Below are 22,865 nucleotides of genomic sequence, written 5' to 3'. Positions count from 1 at the left end.
CTGGGTGGGGCTATGGCTCCTGAGAAGAGGCCTTTGCCTGCTTCGTCACTGTCCCGTCTTTTGCCTTCTGTCCCCCACTCTCCTGACGGATGCAGGGTGCTGTATTATGTGTGGCCCCAGCACCAGCAAACTCTCAGACTTTTGGCCACAATGTTTTAAATGAAAAAAAAAAATTACAAAGGATTATAAAGAAAACCAATTATATTGAAACACAGTCATCAAAACATTTACATTTTTGGGGTATAGTAATATATATGCTTCTTTATTAACACATTAGAAACAAGATCTAACAACTACGGTTATTTCAAAGGAGTGATGAGAGTAAATTATATTTTGAGATATCTTCAAAAACTATAACGCAGTCTGAACACATCTGTGATTTCTGTTAGTTACAAAGTCACAGGCACTCTTAAAACTATTGCGGCTCATTGCCCAAGTACATAAGAGGATGTTAAATTTCAGTTACAGGAGAGTAAAAATAAAGATATATATATATTTTTTCCTATCTAGGTTCACAGCCCCCCTGAAATCCACAGACCCCAGTCAAAAACCTCTGGTTACAGAATCGAATGGGAAGAAAAGGAGAAAACCATCACTGACTGAGCCTTATACTCCCTCTGCCATTTAATCTTGACACCAGCCCTGTGAAAGATATATTAGAACCCAAACTTCCTGATGAGATACTTGAGGCTCTAAGAGGTTGACCAAAGTCATCCAGGCCCAGCTTAGAAACTCCTGTTTCTCCTTCCACACAGAGCTGCCTCCTTAGAGGAGATGAGCTACAGAACAAGGTGTTCAGTTGACCCTTTGGCCCCAGAGTCCCCTCCCCTCCCCAGGCCCTGTGACCTGTGGGGTTTATTTAAGCAGTGTACAGAAAGGTGATGGACCCTGGAAATCACACACACTCAGTTATTTTTATCTCCAGTTTATTTTTTTAGACTAAGAGCAGAGTATGAAAGTCACAGCCAAAGCACTTGAAAAAGGCCCAGGAGGATGGGTGGGGACCACAGAGGATGGGCAGGGCAGGGTCTTGGGAGTTGAGTCCTGGCTCAGGGCTGGAGGGGAGGGGACGTTGTTGTCTCACGGTCTCCAAAAGTGTCTGTGCGTTGCATAGGTCCTGTCTTCACAGAAGACAAAAGGGGCCAGGGGGTCCCCCAGTGGGGGGGCCTAGCCTGGTGGGGAAGGGGTCTGAAGCTGGAAGGGGAAGTCAAGGAAGGTCAGGAGGTTAACGAGGGGGAGGGACTCTGTCCGTCTGTACATTATATATAGAGATATAGAGTCTGTACATGCCTGCCTGGCACCCCAATGCCCACCCCTTGTCACCCTTGTCCACTGCCCACCCCCCAAGGGGTGTCTAACTTGTAAACTTGGATTCAATCCAAACCACAATCCTGGGAGTGGGAGTGGGGGGAGGAGGACGTGCTTATTGCTGTAAACAGGGGAAGGGGGCAGCGGACGGTGCCACCCCCTCGCCCATCTAGTCCCCTCCCCATGTTCTGCCCCTGGAAGAGAGTGATGAGGGTGTCTCCCATGCTTCGATTTGCTCTCTCTGGGGCACACCTGTCTCTCTGGCGGGACAAAGGAGGAGGGCACCAGGGGTCAGAGAAAGGTACCAGGGGGCAGGCAGTCCTGAGCACTACCCTTTATGGCCCCCCGGTTTGGTACCAAACATTACCAGAGCCACAAGGCCACCTGGGACCCGTGGCTGTCCCTGCACCCGGTCCACTGCAGTGCCCTACGAGGGGGAGGGGGCAGAAGGGGCGGGCACAGATGCATGGTGCAGACCCCACTTCAAGCCATCGGAGGAGGGGTCTAGAGCCCACGACTAGGCTTCCCTTGGAGAGGCCAAAGGCTCCCAGCTCTGTCCCAGCCTCGCCCCATCTCTCCCTGTTAAGGGAAGGGGCAGAGCTAGGAGGCCAAGAGTGTCATAAGGAAGAAGGCGATGCCCACCGCCAGGGGCAGGTGTTCCCGCTTGGGGCTGGTCCCGCTGATGCTCTTCTCAAGCTTGGGCACCTGGGGGTTCTCTCCCTCAAAGTCTTCTGTGGAGAGATTAATAGACAGACTGGTGAGGGTTGGGCTGCGCGCCGGGGTGGGGGCACGCGGCAGCGGCAGCGGCAGCAGCAGTAGCAGTGGAGGGGGGGACGTGACCACGGGGTGGGGAGGATCGGTGCCCCCGGGGGAAAGACATGCAAGGTGAGCAGGCACTGGGGAGGGGGCTGCGGTTCCAGCAGTGGCCACCAGAGGGCGCTGCGCAGACTCACCCAGCACGTTGATCTTCACATTAGGGCCCATGGTGAACTGGGGGAGAGTGGGGACCGGCTTCTCCCCGGAGTGCGATGCTGCGGGGTGGGGTGCGGGTGGGGAGAGAGGAGGGGAAGAGTCAGGGCCAGGATCCCCTCCCTCTGCTACAGCTGGGGAGCGAGTCCCCCTCGCCTGTGCTCTCCGCCCCCACCCCCAGGAAGCCAGGGGAGCCCCAAAGCAGGGGAGCTGAGGATGGGGTCGCAGCTGGGAGCCGATTATACTCACTGGAGGCGCAGCAGACGAACACCTTCATCCTCAGACACTTCCAGTGCAGGTTGTGGGTGGGCGTGGCTGGAGAAGAGACTGGGCCTGAGTCCCTTTCTCCAGATTTACACCCCATGCCCTCCTCGCTCAGAAACTCTCCTTCTCTCCCCCTCCAAACTGCCCCTCTTGGGTAGTGTCCTTCAGAACTTCCTCCACCCTTTGGACATTGGTTGGGTGGCTCCGCCGTCTGCCTTAGAAACCCCTTGGGTCCCGCCCCTCAAGAAACAATGACCCCTGAGATCCCGCCCCCTGGAATGTCTCTCACAGAAAGTGACTCTGCGACCCAAACTTCAGATTGTCACTAAACTCCTTCCCTAACCTCATGACCCTGTCTGAGCTAGAACCCCGAAGGCCGCAGGACCCACGCCTCATCCCGAGGTATCACTCCTATCATTCCTACTGACGGAGACCTTGTGCCTGCCGCGTCGGACCGCCCCCGGCCCCTCGGGACTCCACCCCCTGGCCAACACTACGACTCTCTTAGGCCCCGCCCCCGCCCGCCGCCCGACACTCACAGATGTAGTAGTACTCGTGGCCCGCATGGAACTCGTAGCCCAGAGAAAAGGCGCTGTAGCGCTGGAACTTCTCCGAGAACTTGATGGGGCTGTGGGGGGCGTGCGGTCGGTTGCACTCCCAGCGCTTGAAGCCTTGGCTGGCGTTGCAGGTGCGGTAGCCCGCCCGGCTCACCATATACAGTACGTACTGCTCCGCCCCGCCTCCGGGCCCTGGCCCCGCCCCGGGGCCCACCCCTGAGCTGTTGTAGTGCGGGCAGTAAATATCCAGATAATCGTTCACATTCACCTGCACCGTGTAGCCCTCTCGCCGCAGGCTGTGGGGAAAGGAAGCGGGTCAGAGAGAAAAAAACCCAAAGCCAGGCCGCTTTCCACCTCACCGCTCCGCAGACCTTCCCCAGGGTCTTAGGAGCCTCCCGGCTTTTTCTTCTGAGCTTCCTCTCTTCTCAGTCCCTGTCTCTGTCCCCAGGGCCCTAGTGCCGCCAGTTCCCGCACTACCCTTCCCGGCCCACTCCTTGTTCTGCCCTTCTCCCGGTGGCCACCAGAGGGTAGCAAAGGCGCAGGGAAGCCCAGCCGGCCTCCAAAGGAAAAGAGGCGGGGGAGAAGGGTGGAGGGAAGAAGGGAACGTATGCTTTGGTTACCACAGAAACGGCGCGGGCCCCTGCGACTCCTAGACCCAGGCCCGGATTTCCTCCGTCCACCCACCATAATTCACTAGACGGGAGGAGGGATAGAAGGAAGGGAAGGGAAGGGTGAAAGTGGGAGGAATCCCTTCGGAGGGATGCACACAGTCCATCGCCTCTCCCAGCATGCTTTCCTGCTGCTGGCAGTCCACCCCCGAGGCCAGTCCGACAGGACCTGCCCTCACATACGCATGTATGGAGGCTTCATGCATATACACGCATAAGTTCTATGGCGCACACACAAATATGTCCACCGCCCCCACATAGGCGGCATACACATAGTAAAGCTAGGTGGTATGTGTGCATGCTAGTATTGGTTGACCCCAGTAATCTCAAGCTCTCTCCTGCCCCTCCCATAAACACATACTGGCACATGCTCTCTACAGTATGACTGGCCTCTGTATCTTAAGTCCCACTGACCTCCACCCTGAGGCCACCGACAATTAGATCCCCAATAATGTGACACAAGAGATCAGGGAACTAAAGGACTCAACACCACGGCTCTAAACAGTGTCATGCCAATCAGCCAAAACTCCGTCTCTATACACCTCCTTCCTCAACCTGGGCACCAATGCCCCCTTCATGATGCTGGGCAGAGTGGTGGGCATAGTGCCCAGACAAGATGGCTGTGTCTCTTACTTCCCTGATCTTTCTATGGGCAGAAAAGCAGATGCTGGGTCCCTTGTAATCCCCACTTGCCTTGCTAGTTACCATCAAAGTGCTGGTCTTAATGTCCCTGATGGTGGTACTGAGTGGTGTGGGGATGGGGGAAACATCTGAATGGAGAAAGAAACTCAGAGAAGTAGGCAAGAGTTTCCCCTGATTTCCTTAGCATAGGAATGCACACACCTTGGCAGAGAGAGAGGACTGTGGTGAACACAGGAAGGCATAGGGTGCTGGGCAAAATGTCAAATCACTGGGGTCCCTGGTCTCTGGGAACTCCCTGAGGGGAGAGACTGGCTCCCAATGTTGCCAGGCACCTCCCAGTTCCACAAACAGTAATTAGACCCATTAGAGAAACAAGCTTGGAGGTCTCTGCATGGGGTAGGGTCTTGAGGGTCCCTCCTCTTGGCTTGTACCTTGGCTGTACCCCCCCCATACACTCCCTTCCAAGCATAGCACAATGGCTCATAGGTAAGAGCTGGTGCTTCAGCACTTCAGTAAGAATGGGCACAGCCTTTCTGAGTCATCATGAATGCCACCAGCCCCACTCAGTTCCCATGGGAGTGATGGGTCACTCTGACTCCTCCCTGGCCCTGGCACTCAGGTGGGCAGGAGTCTTGGCCTAGGGCATTGGGAGCAGGAAAACGGGTTAGACCAGGCCTGGCTCCCAGCCACCACCCAAGGTTTGCCTCTCTATCCCCAAGTCCAAAGTCTACTGTTCCTCCCCACAGGCTTTGAGGAGGGGGCCACCGGTGGTAGGGTGCCAGACCTGGAGTAGCTGCACAGCCACAGTGGGGCCTCTATCCTTGAGCCTCACCCAGGTTTCCAGCCCTGCTCTGAAGTAGCACCTTTCTAGGGCATTGCCCAGTTTCCCCGCAACACACCCTGATCCAGCAGGGAGTAAACCAAAGCCAGAGCTATTCCTACAGGTACCTTAGTTTCCTCAACACGGAGGGAGGGGACTAGCTTTATAGGAAGGTTGCTGAGTGACCACAAGTGAAGAGAAGCCACCACTTACTTATCCCTGGGTGGCAGGAACAGCCCCTGAAATGCCACCCCTCCAAGCCAGGCATTTGGGAGAAAGAACTGCCTGTGAAGGGCTGTGCCCAGATGGTATTTGGTGGGCAGGGGGCAGAAGGGCTGGATGCTAGGAATCCCCAGCTACAACTCCTGGGAGACCTGGGGTGGCAGCTTGGCTTGGGCCCTTAAACTGAATCTGTCATCCTCCCAGCCTTGGCAGTGAAGAGGGTGGTGCCGCTAGGCCCTGGCCTAGCTCCACAGCGAGCCCCTCCTCCAGGGCCGCACCTCCTTAACCTAGAGACACACGCCCAACCCCCGCCCTGCGGGAGGAGGGGGCAGGCTGGGATCAGGGAACTGGGTTGTGCCTGCCCCTTCGAATAGTTCTCTATTCTTCCTCACTTCATCCTCTACTGGCCTCCCACTTCTCTCGCAGAAAGGCGAGTGTCAACACTGCCCACCTGGAGGGGATGCCCACCTCATCCCATTATTTCATCTCTCCGGGCTCTCGCCGCCCCCGGTGCGCATTCCGACCCCTGCCTTTCACTCCTTGAGTACCCCACCTGCTCGAGCCTGGTTGGGTGGGCGGCGGGGGAGCGGGGAAGGAGCAAACCTCTCCCCCCGGGGCAATTAGGGGCATGTAAACAGGGTGTCTAACAAGACCAGGGAGTAGTGAAAGGATCCCAAGGGATCCTGAACTTGTTAAATCCCTGCCCCCACCCCTAGACGCCAGGATGTAGAGCTAAGGAAGTGGAGGAGGGATAAAGACATCGGACCCTGGTTCTCCTCCCCTCTAGCGCGCGCCCCCGTGGCCGCGCGCCGCTAGCTCCAGCAGGCGAGGCTGGACCACGTGTGCGCGGCGTGGGGTCCGCGCGCCTGGGCTGGGTGGGTGGGTGGCGGGAACGCTCGCGGGGCCGCGTGTGCACGCTGACACCCCCGCACCCCTCCGGCGCCCTCTGACTCCGCGCGCAGCTGGACTGGGTCTTGCCAGCCGGGGACTGGGCCCCGGGCTTCTCCGGCCGGCGTCGGGTGGGAGAGAATCAGCGCGCCCCACATCCCCGCCCCTCCTCCCTGCGACAGAGGCAGAGGCGGCGGCGGCGAAGGTTTATTGATCTGCAGCGGCGGAGAAGAGCGAGAGACCCGCCGAAAGCGAGACACACAGAAACCAAGTGAGAGGGAGACGCACACCGAGAGCGGAGATGAACAGAGATCGGATTCACTGAAAGGGGAAAAGGAGTGAGACACAGCGGGAGAGGGGGATCCAGAATCGAGAGAGAGGGAAGAGAATGAGAACGGAGAGAGATTTGGAGAAAGGGAGAATCGTAGAGGCCGCTCCAGAGAGGCCCACAGACAGCAAAGACGGAGACCGAGAGACGCAAAGGAGAATATTAGGGACAGGGAAAGGGTTCAAGGCAGAGATTCGGGGACAGGGAGAAAAAAAATCAACAGGGACGTAGAAGAGCCTCGATAAATATTTGTTGAGTGAATGTATGAATGAGAGATAAGCAACAGAAACATTTCACAGATAAAGAGACAGGCAGACAGCCTAGAGAAAGATGTTCCTGAGGCCTCTTGAGATAGGGGAGAATACCAACACACTTGCTCAGTTCTGCAAAGAAATGAAGCACAGGCCTGGGCGCAGGTATTTGGCCATCGGCCTATCCTACCCCCTGCAATTCTAATCCCGGCTCAGGGAATCCCTCGACCTCACATTCTCATGCTTTCCTCCAGCATAGGTCCCCCATCCCTAGTTTCTAGGTCAGGTTGGGAACAAGTCTCGCCTATTCCAGAGGACCAAAAGGAGGGGGTGAGTGGAGGGTAGGGGGCCAGATCATGGTCGATGTGTAGGGCACTGCCCCCAGGTCGGTCAAAGAGGCCACTGCACGTGTCCCACCAGCACCCACCCACGTGACCCCAGGAGGTGGGGTCTTAAGACCCTCCCCACGTGACCCCCAGGGACAGAGACCCTCGGCACGTGAGGGGGGTAAGAGCTAGGAGCCCAGCTCACGTGACCGGGGGGAGGGGGCGCGGGAGCCTGTGGCTCGGCCCGGCCCCGCCCCCAGCTCCCTGGCCCTCTCCACTCCCGGCTCCGGAGCACGTCGCTCTCACGATTTATGGGGCCGCGGCTGCCGCAGTGAGGGAGCCGGGGAGCCCGGGCGCAGCGGCAACAAAGGCGGAGGAAGCGAGGCGGGGGCGGCGGCGGCCTCCCGGCCCGGTACGCGCCCCCTCTCATCTCTGCCGGTCCAGACCTGCGGGGGAGCAGGGAAGACAGAAAGGAGCTCTCGGAACACGGGTTCCCCCACCCCCTTCCCAGGACTTTCACCTGCGGCCAGGTGTATGCGGGGGAGGGGATCCCGATCTGCAACATCCCCTCTTCCCCCATCCCCCGCTATTCCTGCATCCCCGGCTCCGGGTTTCCCTTAAGAACGTGGTGGTGCCCTGATGGTGGGAAACCCAGGGTCCCTCACCTGCATGGTCTCCACTCCCCGCCAGACTCTAGCGGGGCGGGGGGCGGACGTGTGAGTCTTTGGGAGGGGGATGAGCTAGACAGAACAGGAGAGTCAGCCCCCAGCGCCCCCCGGAGTTCTCTGAGTCCCGCTCCGGGGAGGAGGGGCCATATCCCCACCCCCGAGGTTTCCATGGGAAGCGAGAAGGGGGCGTCGTTGGCTCATCCCCACCCCCAGTCTGACACTCCGGGCGCAAGGAGGCAGAGAGGGGGAGGCGCAGAGCCCCAAACAACAAAGAGCGGAGCAGCAAGCGGCAGCCCCTCCCCCAGGAGGTTGGGGGGTCGCGGCCGCCCGACCCTCCCTGCCCTCTCCCTTGGGGCCTCGCCATTTGCTCCTGAGTCGCCCCCCGGAGTGGGGAGCCAGGGGCAGTGCCGCCGCTGCCGCCTGAGCAGGTGTGACAGTGACCCCTGTGTCCCCAGGGATCCCCCCAACGCACAGACACACACGGAGGCGGCCAGGGTGATATATACGGTGGCTTGGCGGAGAGGAGAAGACAAGGGCAGCAAGGGCTGAGCAGAATGAGGAGCTGGACCCGCAGCCGGCACCCAGCCGCTGAGCCACACACCCCGGGAAACCACAGGGCCGCCCTGACACCCGCCCAGACCGCGGCGGCGCCGACAGCCACCCCAGCCGAGACGGGGCCGACCACGCGGACAGTGACCGCAGCCCCCTCCCCGACCCGTCGCCCGCTCCCACCCCCAGACGATCTCCGACGCAGACACACAAATCACACATTCAGACACACGCACACTGACAGCCGCGCACTCCTGCTCACACTTGGAGCCACACGCTGTCCCCAGCCCGGGCGTGTGTGTGCGTGTGTGACACGCCGACATCTCCTTGCCTCCCTCCCTTTCGCCAGTGCCCCATGTTCCCATCCTAACGAAGCAGCACCTCCAAAGCCCCCTAACTTGGCGACCCAACCCCAGTTCACCCCAGTGGATCTTATCCATACAATCAGGGCAGCCAATTCGCTTTCGTTCTGAGGAGGTGCTGGGTCGGACGGACTCCTTGCCTCAGCTCTAAATCCCACTTTTAAAAGCAAGAATCATAGACAGAACCCCTGGAAACCCTCATAGCTGAAAACAGGTCATCCCTGGGCCCCCCAGGTGCGGCGGCCTATTCCCAGCACACTGGTACTCCCAAACCCCAGACCGGCCGAAGGGGTTGAAGATGAGGGGACTATCGGGAAGGGTGAGCTATTCCAGAGGCGAGTGTGGAGAGAAGCCAAGGTTGGGTGGGGTGTACCCGAGAAGCCTCCTCCGCACGGCCCAAGCCCTGGTTACTATACCTTAACCTCTTTCAGGCATCCCCCCTCCCCGAGTTTCATAGACGCCCACAGAGTGTGTCCCCCTCTCCCTCGCCTCCTAGCCCCTAGCTGTGGTCTCTCAGGACTCCCACCCCAGGTTCCCCCAGGACTTCCCGGGCCTCCCCTTCTCATTGACGCGGGACGCCCGGGCTCCCTGGGTCCCCGACTCACTGCTGGTTGGAGCTGTTCCAGTACACCGCATGCCGGTTTCCCAGCGCCCCCCCGGGCCCCTGGGCCAGCAGCGGCAGCAGCGGCACGGGCACAAGCAGCAGCAGCAGCAGCAGAGGAGCCGCCGCCATCCCCGGAGCCGCCGCCGCCGCCGCCCCCCGACTGAGCCCCGCGCTCCCGGCTTCTTGCTTCCCAGCTCCCTGCTGCCGCCGCCGCCGGCCCCCGAGCCTTAGGCCACGCCCCCTGCCCGGTCCTCCGCCTTCCCGGGCGCGCCCCCGAAGCCCCGCCCCTGGCGCGCTCCCGCCAGGCTCCGCCCCGCTGGGGCTCGGAGCGCGCGTGGCGCGTGGGAGGTGAGGACCGTGCTGCCCCCTCAGGAACAACCCTATCGCTCCTCGCCTCTCCCTCTTAGGTTTAATTTGCTGTTGCCCGTCCTGGGCCTTCTGCTCCCTAGTCGAGTTCCCATGAGAAGGATTAGGGAGGCCAAGACAGGGATCTGAATCTCCTGTGAACATTCATTTCTGGGATGGAGTGAAGGAGACTTGAAAAGAAGCTGGGGGTCCAGGACCACTTAATAAGTAGAACTAGACCCCATCCTTTCTGAACAATCTGGTCCTCTGCTCCCTCTGAGCCCCTTTTCCCATGTGCCTGAGGAGACAGGTGGGTGCTAGAGGGTGGCCAGAGGAGCCCTCAGCTGGCACTAAGAACCTGACAGCTGTTGACCTGAAGCCCCCAGCTGAGCTTGAAGCTTGTTTTTCTTGGAGGTAGCGTGGAGAAGCTCAGCTCCCAAGAATGTCAGTACTGGATGCTGGAAGGGCCTTTGGCAGTCCACAGCCCAAGGGGGAGGAGGGACTAAGGAGAGAGTCAGCTAGAGCTGAACAGGCTTTCCTTGGACATCTACAAAGGATTCTTGACTCACACTCAACCAGGGCCCCCTCCCAGCTCAGCCAATGGTGTCCCCAGGCATTCTCACTCCTACTCTCACAGACGCTGACAGGAGGGCAGAGGGCAGAGCACCTTGGGTTCCAGCTCTCATCATAGTCATTGTTCTCACAGTGACATCCAAACCCAGACATTACACACACACATTCAAAAGAAAAGGCACAGACACCTAGAGGCAGAGAACATAGAAATGAAGGCATCTGACACAGACATACAGACACACAGATAACCCCTCAGAGGAACACATAGGTAAAGGTACTATCAGGCAACTAGAGATCTAGAAACACAGGGATTAGGTGCACAGAGACATAGATGCACACACCCAGACACATGCACGCACACAGTGACTCACACACAAACCCACTGCACCCTTTGACACACTCACACTCAGATCTGCTTTCTCCTCTTCTCTCTTTTCCTATGAAGTAGAAGTTGAGGGAAAGGGTCTAGAATCCTGACCTAGGGGGTGTCCACTCCTCATCCCCTTTTATGGAAAGGCTCAGGCTAAGAGTGACCAGGGGGACCAGGTCTCATACCAGACTCCCAATCCAACCACCTGTGCCCAGGGTGACAGGTGTGATGTTCTTTTCTTCTTACTGCAGGAGAGAGGACATGGAGGCACCCTTTATCTGCTTATTGTTGGCAAGACAGTGGTCCTGACCACAAGTTAGCCTCAGCTGCTGGATTTAGGGGAGGGGCAGTGCCATCCAGAATCGGCCCCGTGCCTAGCTACTGCCAGGCAAGAGCAGGTTCTGTCCTCCCTGGACCCCTCTCCATCCCAGGAGATCTCTCCCTTCTCAGGAGCCGGAAAATAAATTAGGTCCCTTGGGGTGGGAATGGGGGACACTGCAAACAGCGCTCCTTCCCCCAAGGCTCCTCATCCCCAGGGAGATTTGTTTCACCCAAATGATGCTGAGCTGCCTACTCCAGGTGCTACAAATCCCAGCCACCTCCTCGCCTACCCACATCCCTGCTCTGCAAATGGACGCTTCTCTGTAGGGCCCATGGTTGGCAAAGAGGCTGCCCATATTCATTCGGAGTGGGAGCTTGCTGGTTTGGTCTAGGACTTTAAATTCCATTTTAGAAGACCTGAGTATGGAATCTAGGTCCCACTTAAGGATTTGGGACCTTTTATATAGGGCTCAGATACTCCTCCTTAGAATCTAGCACTCCCAGCCCCCAGCCCCCAATAATAACTGAGCCCTTTCTAGAATCTGGAGCCCTCTCTATAGGATTTATTTTTCCTATAGGATTTAAACAACTCTCTCTATGGGGTCTAAGCCACTGGTTTTTAAGTTCTGAAACACTCTCTATAGGGCCCAAGCCTCTGTCCTTGGGATCTGGTGCTCTACTGGGGCCTCTATCTAAATCAGCTACTGGCTGACTTTGGCTTTTGTGTGAATCAGAAAAGCCACCTCTCTATGCAGACCCAGTCTTAGGGTGCATCTCTTGGCTAGTGGTGCCTTTGTGCAAAATCAAAGGTATCGCTTTCTTCAGTGGGAGGTGGCCCTATGTGTCTCCCCATCTTAGTAAGGGAGCTTGGCTGATGGCCCCTACTACTCCTTGGGTGGCTCCTTTGCACAAATAGCACAACTGTATGTGGCAGTTCTGAATATAGGATGTGTGCTTCCAGCTCTCATGGTTAGGCCTGTCAGGAGGCCTCAGTTCATGGGGTCTGGGCTTCTCTAGGGTTTAGGTCTCTGTATATAAGATCTGGGCCACTGTCCACATGCCTGGGACCTGATCTGAAGCCTGGGCCTCTTTCTGTGGCATCTGGGTCATGGAAAGTCTCAGGCCTTCATCAGTGGGATCTAGGCCTTTGTTTATAACTGTAACTCAAATCTTATATGTGACCCGCAAGGTGTATATTTTGCATTTGCAATACAGTATACACACACATACATACATTAACATATGACTGAAATAATAAGTATCATGAAGCAATACTTTTCCTTATTGCAGAGGATGCACTGTGATATTTTTCCTCTGTTCTAGTCTTAATTTATTTTTAAATAAAACGAAAAGCTTGTTAAGACCCAGAAAACTGATTCCTTGATTTTATCAACCTTAATGGTTCACAATCTATAGTTTGAAACACTGGTATCTAAGGCCTGGGCCAGGACTGGCACCTCTCTGTAGGGTGAGGGCCTCTGTGGAGGCTGGGGTTCTCTCTGTGGGGCTGATCCTCTCTCTCCTGGGCCTCAGGCCCCTTTTCTTCTCTCCTGCAGCCCTGCCTACATTTCCGTCCAACCCCAGGCTTGCCAGTACACTGCTGGCTGCTATGTTCTCTCCAGGGGCACTGAACTCAGGCCCCTGGGAGTTCTCTGAACGCAGTGCCTTACCCGGCCCCTGTCCCCCTGGGGCCAAGGAAGCTGGGAGCTGAACGGGTTGGGACAGAGGGAATACTCAGGCTGTGTGGCCCATGGGGCTCTCGGGAAATCGGGTGGCAACCACAGAGCTGAGCTGTGTTCAATAAATCATGGAGGCTAGGGCCTGGGGGAGGGGGAGGCCAGGGGGGAAGGCGGGGGCCATGGATAAATAATTCATTAAACAAATAAACAAGGAGCCTGTGAGAGGGAGGATCGGGCACTTGTGTGAGCGGGAGAGGCAGCCGCCAGCTCCAGACATGAAATATTCACAGGTTCTGCACCTTGCCCAGGGCCCTTGTGTGTGCCCCAGAGCAGGCAGCCTGTTGGTGTGGTCCTAACAGAGAAACCTGGGTGCCAACACGGAAGGCAGTGCACTTGTCTTCTGATGTCCAAGTGTGATGTGTGTGTCAGCATGGCTACCTGGTGCTCTAATGTCCATGAGTTGACATGGAACCACACACGTGACAGACAGCAGGGAGCACGGGGCACTAATGTGTGGTCCAGGACACAGGAAGTTAGGATGCAGGGCTTGGTGGGTGAGGTCGGGGTGTAACAATCTCTGATTCTAGTCATGCCCTGATCCCTTAGATGAGTCCTGAAATGGAGAGGCATCTCTAGGGTGTTGCACTGGAGGTGTGTGTATGTGCCTCCTCTGAATGAGCTTCGAGAAAATCTAAGAGGAAGGCAGTAGGGTTTAGCAGTTAACAGGATGGGCTGGGGTTCCAATTCCATTTCTGCCATTCACGGGCTGTGCTAGTCACTTCACTTCTTTGAGATTGCTGTCTCATCCAGAAAACGGGATAATAATACCCTACCTCGAAGAACTGGTTGTGATGAGGATTAAGACCCACGTCTGGGAAGCACTTAGCACGGTGTTTAGGACCTATGAGGTGCTTGATGGATGGAGGCCTCCTCCTCATCATTATCTGAGGTCTGCCCACCTAGACTAGCTCCAGACTCAATTTTCCATTTGTTCTCTCTCATCTCCACGCCTCTCTAACAGCCATCATAGTGGGAGAGGTGACCTTGGGCTTGGGGAATAGGGATGGGATAGGAAAAGATTAGATGGAATAAGGGGGAGGGGAAGTTACAGCGAAAAATTTCACATCCTTGACAGTTTGAAAGGAGGTGTCCGTGACCTTCTCATCAAACCCCAGAGCCTCTCCCCTAAAACTCTCCCCAGATCCACATTCTCGTCTCTTTCCTGCCACCAAAATTTAGCTTTCTAGTAAGCAGCTACAAGGAAACCCCAGGAGGAATTGGGGTAGAGGTCTCTGAGTAGCATCACAATCTCTTCACCCCACCTCTTCCCACACTAGTCTTCAGTGCCAGAGCTCTAGCCCCTACCCTCTGCCTGTCAGTTGAGGGCTTCCCTGGCAAAGATGGCTATGTCTGGGCAAAACCCAGAGAAGTGGCACCCCAGAGTGGGTGGGGAGAATCCAGGCTGGAGAGAGCTGTGGAGGGCCAGGGTGGAGTTCCTGGGGCCTCCCAGTGGGCCCCAGCATTCCCCAGCCCTCTCGTGTCCCCTGGAAAGGATCCGCTCCCAGTGGGAGAGAGCCAGCAGACAGGTCTGAGCCGGCCGGCTCCTCCACAGACAGAAGAAGAACAGGCTGGGGGAGGGGGCCTGAGATCTTGGTGGGGAGTGGTGGCTGTAACCTCCACATCTCCGATGGGGAGCCAGGGGCAGAGGGGACTACGGCCTGGGCACACCCTACCATAACCTAGGGCCCAGCCCTTGCCTCCTTTGACCAGCCTGCTGCTACTTGGGTCGTCAAGGTCTGGGTCCCCAGGTGTGAAGATGGTGCCTGCCCACCACTTCCCAAAGAGCCAACATCAGTTTTCTTCTTCCCCTCCCCTGGGCTAGGCAGGTTCAGGCTAATCTGTGCCAGAGCTTCACAGCAAACATTGATCTGTAATAAAACCACAATGTGTGTTTGGGAGAAGGGATTCCAGATACAGAGAAATCCAGACAACTCACATGTACACTCACACACGTCCACACAGATGCAAAACATACAGTTCTGGGAGGGCAGACACCAGTAGTCCTGAAAACACTGCTGAACATGGGCTCGCACTTAGTCAAACACACAAGCATTATTAGTTCTACAAATCCCCTCCACTCCATAAATTTTGTCCTTCAAAACTCAAGCTTTCTGTGACAGTCCATTTCCCTTGTTCCTACAGCACTTTCTGCATAGCCCTATAACTGCATTTGCACTTGGCATCATAATTATTTGTTGGCCAGTTTGTCTTCTGGAGTAATGTGAAGAATCCTTAAGGGAAGGGGTCCTGTCTTGTGCAAGTGTGTATCCTCAGCATCTAGCATGCAGCCTGGTAGTTAGTCAGTAGGAATAGGTGAGGTACTTAATAAATAATTCTTGAATTGATGAACAGAAGAATAAATGCATTCTGACAGTGGGACACCCATACCTAGAATCCCTCAGAAGCACACAGAGCAAAACCAGTGCATGTTACTCATGCCTCTGGCCCCACCTTCTTGTCTCCAGGTCCCCTGACCTTACTGCCTCTTGGCTTCCTCAAAGGCCCTCCTTTCTCCCTCTTCACTCAGTGTGAGACCATAAATTTGAGTACCACCTGAGGGCTAGCAGGCAAGGTAAGGGTTAATGACACCTCATTAGTGCTTAATTGGAGGAAGGAAGCTGCCCTGGCACCAGACAGGTGGGCAGGCCTGCCTCTCACTGGAAGCAAGCATCCCTTGTTCCAGCACCCTGCTGGGCACGTGGGTGATTTGGGCCTGGAGACCCTCAACCCAGCCTGGGGCACCTCCCCCTACCATTTGCTTTGCCAATTTAGTCTCCAGGCAGTACAGACCAGCTCTCCCCATCTGTCGCAGAACATCCAGAGGAAGAGGCAGACTCCTTATCCTTTCTCCTTTAGTTGGTCTGTGCCCCCTCCCACCCCTGGACAGACTGGAGTCTGGGAGGAGAGGTGGGGTAAGAAACTGGATGACTGAGAGGTAAATTAGAGAGCCACTAAGAGATAGATTTGGGATACAGACAAGCGACAGAGCTGGGGGATGTGGAGATGTCTGCCCAATTTGACCTTAAACGAAGAGAATGCAAATGAGATGCAGACGATATGCAGATGAACGCGAGGATCTCAGAATTAACATTCTGGGTGGCGACAGCTCTGCACTCAGGACCCCAACGCTGTTGCCAATACTCCCCTCCTAAGCTTCCTGGGTTAAGTGGCACTGACCATTGCTTTGAGTAAGAAAAAGGATCTCAAGAAAAATGAGTGCTTGGTTGGGCTAGGGCTGCGGGACCTGGGAAACATAGCCCCACCGCCGCGTCCCCGCCCCCATCCCAAGCACCACCCAAGCTGCCTTTGAAGCACTAGCAAAGACCACTCTCCAGGTTACGCTCGGACGCACCGTCGGTTGCTATGGGGACCCCCTCCTCGTCCAGGCCTGAACCAATGGGCATCACCGCTGATGACCTCATGCCCCAGGCCCCGGGATTCTACTGGTTATTTGGAACTCAGCGTGCCCTTCTCCAACTGCGTCACCGCTGGGGATCCCCCCGACCCCAGCTGGTGTGGCGAACTGAAAAGAAGGACGCGCTGGGAGCTCACAATTTGCTGAATGAATGAATAAGGAAAGGAAGGAAGGAATTAATGACAGGGTAGAAGAAAAAAGGGAGGGGTTACATAAAAAGACCAAAACTTCAGAGTTTAGCCTCTAGGGAAATATTTTCAACCCCAGAGAGTGTGGAGCAGGATGCAGGTCGGAGACTCAGGCTCTCAGGTTTTCGAGAGACACGGCGAGACAGAGTGATGCAAAGATGAGGGGAGTTTTCGGATGGTTTGGGAGAGACTAGGACAGGCCCAGCAAATTGAGGGCCGCACCCACGGCCATCTAGCGCCACTGAGTTTAGGGGAGATCGGTGACGCCCCAAAACTTGCAGATCTGCCTAGCCTCCTGGAACCGCGCCCCGGAACACGCCTCGAGGACTTCTCATGGGTAGGGCTCAGTCCCGGAAGGCCGCCCAGCGCCTTTGGCCCATCTAGGCCCCATGAGCGGGCTTAGCTCTCGCTTTTCTTGCCGACGCGCCCCAGGACTGAATCAGTTGTCCGCGCAGGGCCCAGCTTGTGAGGAAAATGAGTGTAGGGAAGCGCTGGCTTGGCTTGAGACCTGCGGCCAGCGGGCCTGAGTTTGCGACCCCCCGCCCAACCCCCCCAGGTGTCCGCTCTCACACCTGCAGGGAGTTGGGCGGCTGGCAAGGGCATGTGTCTGTGTCAAGTGTGCCCTTCTGCCTGGGAGTGAGGGCGTGTGTCTGAGTGCGTGGAAAGCTGACTGGGCCCCGCGTTTCTTTCGCACATGCGTTCTTATCAGCGGCGGATCCGCGCACCTGCCACAGACGCAGGAGCGAGCGCGCCCCTGCTTGGGGTTGTTCTGAGCACGGTGAGACCCCCACAGTCCTCAATGCAGTTCAGGGGCTCTAACCAGTCGTCCCTGGCCTGCCCTGCCTTTGGTTTCACTGAAGAGGGGAGGAGGAGGCAGTACAGTGGTTTTCTAGGGCGACATATAGACAACCTCCTGGATGACAGTAGAGACTGAACTCGAACTCAAGATCAGAAGACTGAGCCTACAGCTCATCCTTCAGCTCAGACACCACTCCGCACACCAGCCTCTGGCCCCCACTAAAGATCGTGTTTTGGGATGAAGGCCCTGATACATGAATACGCAGGCACATGCACCTACCGACGTGGCATTGTATGAAACTGGCCTCGAATGGGGGAAGGGTCGACTCGTGTCTGTTCTATCCGCGGTGCTGTCCTCCATCCCAGACCTCAGCCAGAGCAATGGAACTAACCCAGAGGGACCAGAGTCCGACCTAGGTGTGCAAGGAGGTGGGGCAGAGATTCGCAGTCTCCAGCATTTCGGTCTGGTCTGTCAGTCTCTGGACCTCCAGCACCCTCCGCACCCCCCCAACCCCCACCCCGCGCGTTCACACGCCGCCTCTTGCCGCCGCAGCCCTGCCGAGCTAATCAGCACAACATCCACCTATCGATCGCTGGCTCAGTGCCAGGCGGGCCGGCTCCGTGCCAGTGGAGGCTGTGGGGCACTCCGGCGGGTACAGCATAGCTGCGGGGGAAGGGCCATCCCTTCCCTGGCTCCACCCAGGGCACCTTTCAGAAAGAGGACCCCAGTTAAGCTTGGGGGGTACCATAGCCTTGCCTGCCAGAGGTGGAAGAAGACAGCGCGGGGCTGAGAGCAAAGTGGGCCCTCCCTCCTCGGCCCCACCCCCTCCTCCTTATAAACGCGAAGAACAAAGAGGCCACTGGGGAAGGAGGCTTTGATCTGACCCCACCTTCCCAGTTCTAGGCCAGGCACCGCCCAGACTGCCCTTGGGGGGCGGGGAGAAGGGGACACCCAACTCTCAGGGACCCAGGCATTCTGAAACCCAGGTGCTGTCTCTCTACTGGCCCTTGCTTTTGCCCCAATGCCCTGCTTGGTGCTACCAAAACTTTGGCAGTGCCCCAAGAAGGTGGGCTGTCAGGAGCACCTGCCCCCTCCTCAGCACAGGAAGCCAGCTAGGGAGGTGGGAGAGGGTGCCAAGCTCCACAGCTGCTGCTGGCACCCACCCCACACTACCCAGAGGGGTGCCCACGGAGGCCTGGCATGGATGGCCTGGGCACAGCTGGCACGGAGGTAAGGCCAAGCCAAGCTGCAAGCAGAGACCACAGGGAGTCCCAGTGTCAGGGCAGGAGGCAGAGGGCAATGGGTTGGGGAGAGCAACAAAAATATGGGTGGTTTATTGAAGGTTTGGTCCAGACACTTACAAAAATACAAATTGGCATGAAATTCAACCTCATGGCAAGTCCGTCTTCACAGAAGACAAGTAGGTGACCCCCTGGGGAGGAAAGGTGCTGTCCCAGGGAAGAGGCCCACGGGGTACTGGGCACAGATGGCAGGCCTGGGCTGCTTCCTTGCCCTGGTCCAGCAGTCTACCTGTCCCCAGGTCGTTGGCCTTGGCCCCCAGCAGGCTCAAGGATCTGATCCACCGAATCCCAGTCTTCCTAGGGGATGGGATGAGAACATCAAAGCAGCTGACAGAGACCCTATGTTTGTCTCGCCTCTGCTCCAGGGTGCCCAGGGCTGTCTGCAGCTCCCCTGCTGCTCCTCCAGCCTATAATGAGGAGGCCAGCACCTAGAAGGGTCACTTCAGACCCTCTGACCTCCCCCATCACTCTTCCATCTTGTCTGTCTGTCTTGGCACTCCCAGCTCAGGTAGGTGGCAGGGGCCCTCTTCCAGGGAAGTCTTGGGAGGGCTTTGGTTCCTGGGGGTGGCAGGAAGGGTCCACTTGGCTCAGAGAACTCTCAGGAGACGTAGAATTGGGAGCAGCAGCAGCAGCAAGAGACAGAGTGGGCTGGGAGTGGCACCCCCTTGCCACCCTGATGTGCCACTCTCTCCAGGGCTCCCAACAGGATGGGCTGACTCAGGCTCTGTGAGGGGGAAGAGGTAGCATTGATGGGTCCTCCTGTTTCAGCAGCCCCTTCCCGCTCTCCCCATTAGCTGTGCACTCCCATCCCTTTCTTCAGGGTCTCCAGAACTAGCCAATCCCCTCTCATAAGCTACCACCTCGTCTTCTCTAAGCCTCAACTTCCAAGTCTCTCTCCAGTTACCATTAGAGACCACTGGTTCAGCTAAGGCCTTGAAGGGCCTTGACCCTGGAAATGCCATTCCCTTGGCCCAGCATAGAAGGTTGAAGTGGAAGCTCCCACAGGCTAAATGGGGCAGTGGAGGCCCCTCAGAGTTTGAGGCTCCCAGATGCTTCCCACCCTCCCCTCATTCCCGAGGGCCCCACACTAGCCAGATGGGTGGCTCCCATGCCCCAACCCACTCACTGTCCTCCTTGCAGCAGACAGACACCTGGAGCCTCAAGCACTGGCCAGGACTCTCCGGAGTTGGCACTGCTGGGTGGTGGGAAATCGGGAGGAAGAAGTCAGCACAGGCCAGTCTGCATGCCTCAGTCTCTGTTTCAAACCCTCTCAGCTTCTCTTCTCTCCAATTCTCTGGAAAGCTTTTCCTTATCTGGGGGCCACACCCAGGTGCCAGGCCCCACCTGTGACCCTACTCAGGTCCCCATTCCTAGCACCTCCTCCTTTCCCCTCCTCTCTGTGGGCTCACTCTAGATGTCCCCTAGCTGGGTCCTGGACTCAGGCCACCCCCACCCCCCCGGCCTGGCCTCTTTCCCTCACCCTCAGGCTCTCTGTCTTGACTGGTGACAGTGGCAGGTCACCCCACTCCTCTCCCCACCTTCTCCCAAGAGGCAGCCAGTGTGCCCTTCCTCACTCACAGATGTAGTAGTAGGTCTCTCCAGGCAAGAACTCGAAGCCAAGGGAGAAGGGTGTGAAGCGCTGAATCTTCTCTGAGAATCGAACAGGGCCAAAGGGAGCAAAGGGAAGGGAGCACTCCCAGCGCTTGAAGGCACCCGGCCCCTCAGCCCGGCAGGCCTCATAGCCTGGCCGGTCCACCATGTATAAAGCAAACGTCTCAGGGCCCTCAGGGGGCCCTGGACTCTCATAGTGAGGACAGAAGATGTCTAGGTAATCCTTGAGGCCCAGCTCCACCACGGCGTCTCCTCGAAGCAGCCTGCAGGCATAAGGTAGGTGAAGGCGGAGAGGCTTATAACACCACACACCTGGGGCATGAGGGTCAGAGATACCCCTTCCCAATGGTCCCTGCCAGACAACCCCCCACCCACTGGAAAGGGAGCAGCTTAGGAAGGCCTGAGTTCCCCAGACTGACAACTCTTGAGAGATGAAGCAAGTGCAAGAAATGGATAAGGTAACGGATCCACAAGTTCGGAAAGGTTAAGGGACTGCAGTGCCCCTAACCACATGGCTCAAATGTGAGAAGGCCACTCCCCACACCCAACCTTCTGAGTTGGAGCTGCTACCCAGCTCTCGAGCCCTCATGCCCAACACAGGGCCTGGCATAGCACTGTGCTTGATAAATGTGAGGTGGATGGCTGTTGTGAAGAAGCCAGGGCCCAGAGGCAAGGGGTACAGATCTAGGCCCACAGTGCAATCACAAGCTAGAGATGGAGACTGGGAACGGTAGCCTCACTGACAAATGCAGAGAGGGGAAGGCTGCCTTTTAAGACCTCAGTTCAAGGCTGAAAAGAATAACAGTGAAAAAAGAAAAAAAGAATGAGAGTGGATGGTGGGTACCTCCCTTTTTTCCCCCCTTTTGACAGGACTCCTTGTCCTGGCATTTCCTTAGTGCCTGACATGGAAGGGAGCCCCCTCCACATATTCCTCTAATCTTTGGCCTCCTCAGGACTCCCTTCCACCTCTTGGGAGCTGCCAGGGGGAGACAGCACATGTGGGAAGGGCTAGGACAGGCTGCCTACCCCTGCCCCCCACAGCCCCAGCATCAAATATAGCATGAACCATTTTCCCCCCTCCCCACTATACACAGAGCTTGACTTACTAAGGGCCCCCAACTATCCCTCAGTGGGTGGTCTGAGGACCACCTGCATCAGGAGTTCTGATTAGAAATGCAGATTCCACGGCTAAGCTCAGACCTACTAGAACACAAGCCAGGCCTTTGTATGTTTTGTTCCACGGCATCCTCAGTGCCTGGAAAAGTGTCTTGCACAAGGGCAGTGGTCAATAAATATTTGTGGATTAAATGAATAAGCCAGAAACCTCAGGGTTAGGGGCTAGGAACCTGAATTTTTAACAAGTCTTCCAAGTGATTCAGAAGCACTGGTCTGGAACAGAGAGAGGAATTCAGAGTTGGAGGACAATAGCTCTTAACACATAGCATTGGTATTGTAATGCCCTGTGTTGAAGCCTGCCCGCTCAAGGGTCCTTTGGGCTCCCAGAGGGCAGAGCCTAGGTTTTCTCATCTGTAATCCCCAGCACCCTAGCACAGGTCCCGGCACAGAGTACACAGTAAGTGTTAGTGAGTGAACAAATGAGTGGAGTCACAGATTGTCTCAAGTAGAAAATCAGAAAGGAAAAGAGATGGAGAAAGCAGAGAGGCAGAGAGAATTGGGGAGGAGGATGGAAACAGGAAAAAATATCAAGGTTCAAAGGCAGGCAGCTCAGGACAGAAAAAGAAATAATAGTTTATATCTGTACAGCCTTCATCTTTTTCACACACATAACCTCAGTTAGTCTGGTTTCCCAGGTTACCAGGTATTATTAGCCCATTTTACAGATGAGGTTAAAGAGGTAGAATGATTTGCCCAAAGGTGATTCAGCTAGAAGGGCAGGTTCGAGACTGGACAGAAATAGAACGACTAATAACAACCGAGATGAAAGTAGAGTTACCGAATGAGATTGGGAGACAGATTGAGCGCCAAAGGGGAGGCCAAGCAAGCAGAGGAGTAACCCACGCTCTTTCACAAGAGTAGAGGAGCCCCCTCCCTCCCTCTCAAGTCCGCCAGCCCCAGCTCGGAAGGGAGAGAGGCTCGGGTCACTAAGAGAGAAGCCAGGGGGGCGGGGCTCAGAGTGCGGGCCGAGGTCCCCCAGCTCCCGGCGCCGAGACCCTACAGATTGCCTTCCAGGCTGGGGTCCTCCACTCACCCCTCAACGCATGTGGGAGGGGGTGGGGGACCTGGGACGCGCCTCGCCCCACCCTCCTCCCCCGCCGGCTCAAACAAAGGAGCCCCGGCGCGCGGCTGGGCTCAGGCGGCGCCGCGCACAGAGCGAGCATCGGGCGCGCGCCCTGCCCGGGAACGCGCAGGCCCGGCTCGCGGCTCGCTGGGTTCGGCCCGGCTACCTGGGGTTACTGGAGTTCCAGTAGACCTCGTGGCGGAGGCCAGAGCCCCCTCGCAGAGGTGAGCTGAGGAGCGCGGCCCAGAGGACAGTCCGCAGCAGGGGCTGCAGCCGCATCGCCCCCGGGGTCTGGTCTGGTCTGGCCCGGCCCGTCCCGGCCCGCTTCGCAGTCGCCGCGAGAAAGGTACAAAGTGCGGAGGGGGGGGGGGTTGTGGGAAGGGGGGGGTGCCGAGACTCACAGGCCACGCCCCGGGATAACTTTCCACCAATGGGGGCGCGTCTCCGCCTCTTCATTCAAAGCCAACTCTTGTTAACCTTCTGTGCGCTGTATGGCGCGCCCGCTTAGCCAAGCTCTTTCCAAGGGGTGGTGAGGAGG

General features: G+C 56.9%; 2 protein-coding genes across 4 annotated transcripts; both read right to left on the bottom strand.

Moving 5' to 3' along the window:
- Nucleotides 1-909: 909 nt before the first annotated feature.
- Nucleotides 910-9,654, bottom strand: EFNA3 (ephrin A3). 2 transcript variants are annotated; one of them, XM_010954078.2, is made up of 5 exons: nucleotides 9,428-9,652; nucleotides 3,081-3,394; nucleotides 2,527-2,592; nucleotides 2,262-2,339; nucleotides 910-2,039 (listed from the first exon to the last, which is right to left on the bottom strand). In XM_010954078.2, the coding sequence occupies exons 1-5, from the start codon at nucleotides 9,553-9,555 to the stop codon at nucleotides 1,909-1,911; spliced, it is 717 nt and encodes a 238-aa protein (XP_010952380.2). In that variant the 5' UTR covers nucleotides 9,556-9,652; the 3' UTR covers nucleotides 910-1,908. The 2 variants fall into 2 exon arrangements, with proteins under 2 accessions (XP_010952380.2, XP_074205619.1); XM_074349518.1 differs by lacking the exon at nucleotides 2,262-2,339 and having other exon boundaries at nucleotides 9,428-9,654.
- Nucleotides 9,655-18,480: 8,826 nt separating this feature from the next.
- Nucleotides 18,481-22,678, bottom strand: EFNA4 (ephrin A4). Of its 2 annotated transcripts, none has more exons than XM_074349519.1 (4): nucleotides 22,494-22,678; nucleotides 20,056-20,351; nucleotides 19,604-19,672; nucleotides 18,481-19,201 (listed from the first exon to the last, which is right to left on the bottom strand). In XM_074349519.1, the coding sequence occupies exons 1-4, from the start codon at nucleotides 22,604-22,606 to the stop codon at nucleotides 19,065-19,067; spliced, it is 615 nt and encodes a 204-aa protein (XP_074205620.1). In that variant the 5' UTR covers nucleotides 22,607-22,678; the 3' UTR covers nucleotides 18,481-19,064. The 2 variants fall into 2 exon arrangements, with proteins under 2 accessions (XP_074205620.1, XP_074205621.1); XM_074349520.1 differs by having other exon boundaries at nucleotides 19,604-19,669.
- Between the last annotated feature and the right edge of the window lie 187 nt (nucleotides 22,679-22,865).

The sequence above is a fragment of the Camelus bactrianus genome, chromosome 21 (assembly GCF_048773025.1).
Source record: "Camelus bactrianus isolate YW-2024 breed Bactrian camel chromosome 21, ASM4877302v1, whole genome shotgun sequence".
Lineage (NCBI taxonomy): Eukaryota > Metazoa > Chordata > Mammalia > Artiodactyla > Camelidae > Camelus > Camelus bactrianus.
The sequence above is the reverse complement of the archived record's forward strand: the minus strand, read 5'-3'. Positions and strand labels throughout refer to the sequence as shown.

Bases quoted from the DNA above. Each gene is read 5' to 3' on its own strand.
- EFNA3 (XM_010954078.2), bottom strand. From the start codon at position 9,555: ATGGCGGCGGCTCCTCTGCTGCTGCTGCTGCTGCTTGTGCCCGTGCCG. The intron at 2,593-3,080 runs GTGAGTGTCGGG...TCTCTTCTCCAG, and splicing joins CCACGAGTACTACTACATCT to CCACGCCCACCCACAACCTG. The intron at 2,340-2,526 runs GTGAGTATAATC...CCCACCCCGCAG, and splicing joins GTTCGTCTGCTGCGCCTCCA to CATCGCACTCCGGGGAGAAG.
- EFNA4 (XM_074349519.1), bottom strand. From the start codon at position 22,606: ATGCGGCTGCAGCCCCTGCTGCGGACTGTCCTCTGGGCCGCGCTCCTC. The intron at 19,673-20,055 runs GTGAGTGAGGAA...CCCACCACCCAG, and splicing joins AGAGACCTACTACTACATCT to CAGTGCCAACTCCGGAGAGT. The intron at 19,202-19,603 runs GTGAGTGGGTTG...TCCCCCTCACAG, and splicing joins TGTCTGCTGCAAGGAGGACA to AGCCTGAGTCAGCCCATCCT.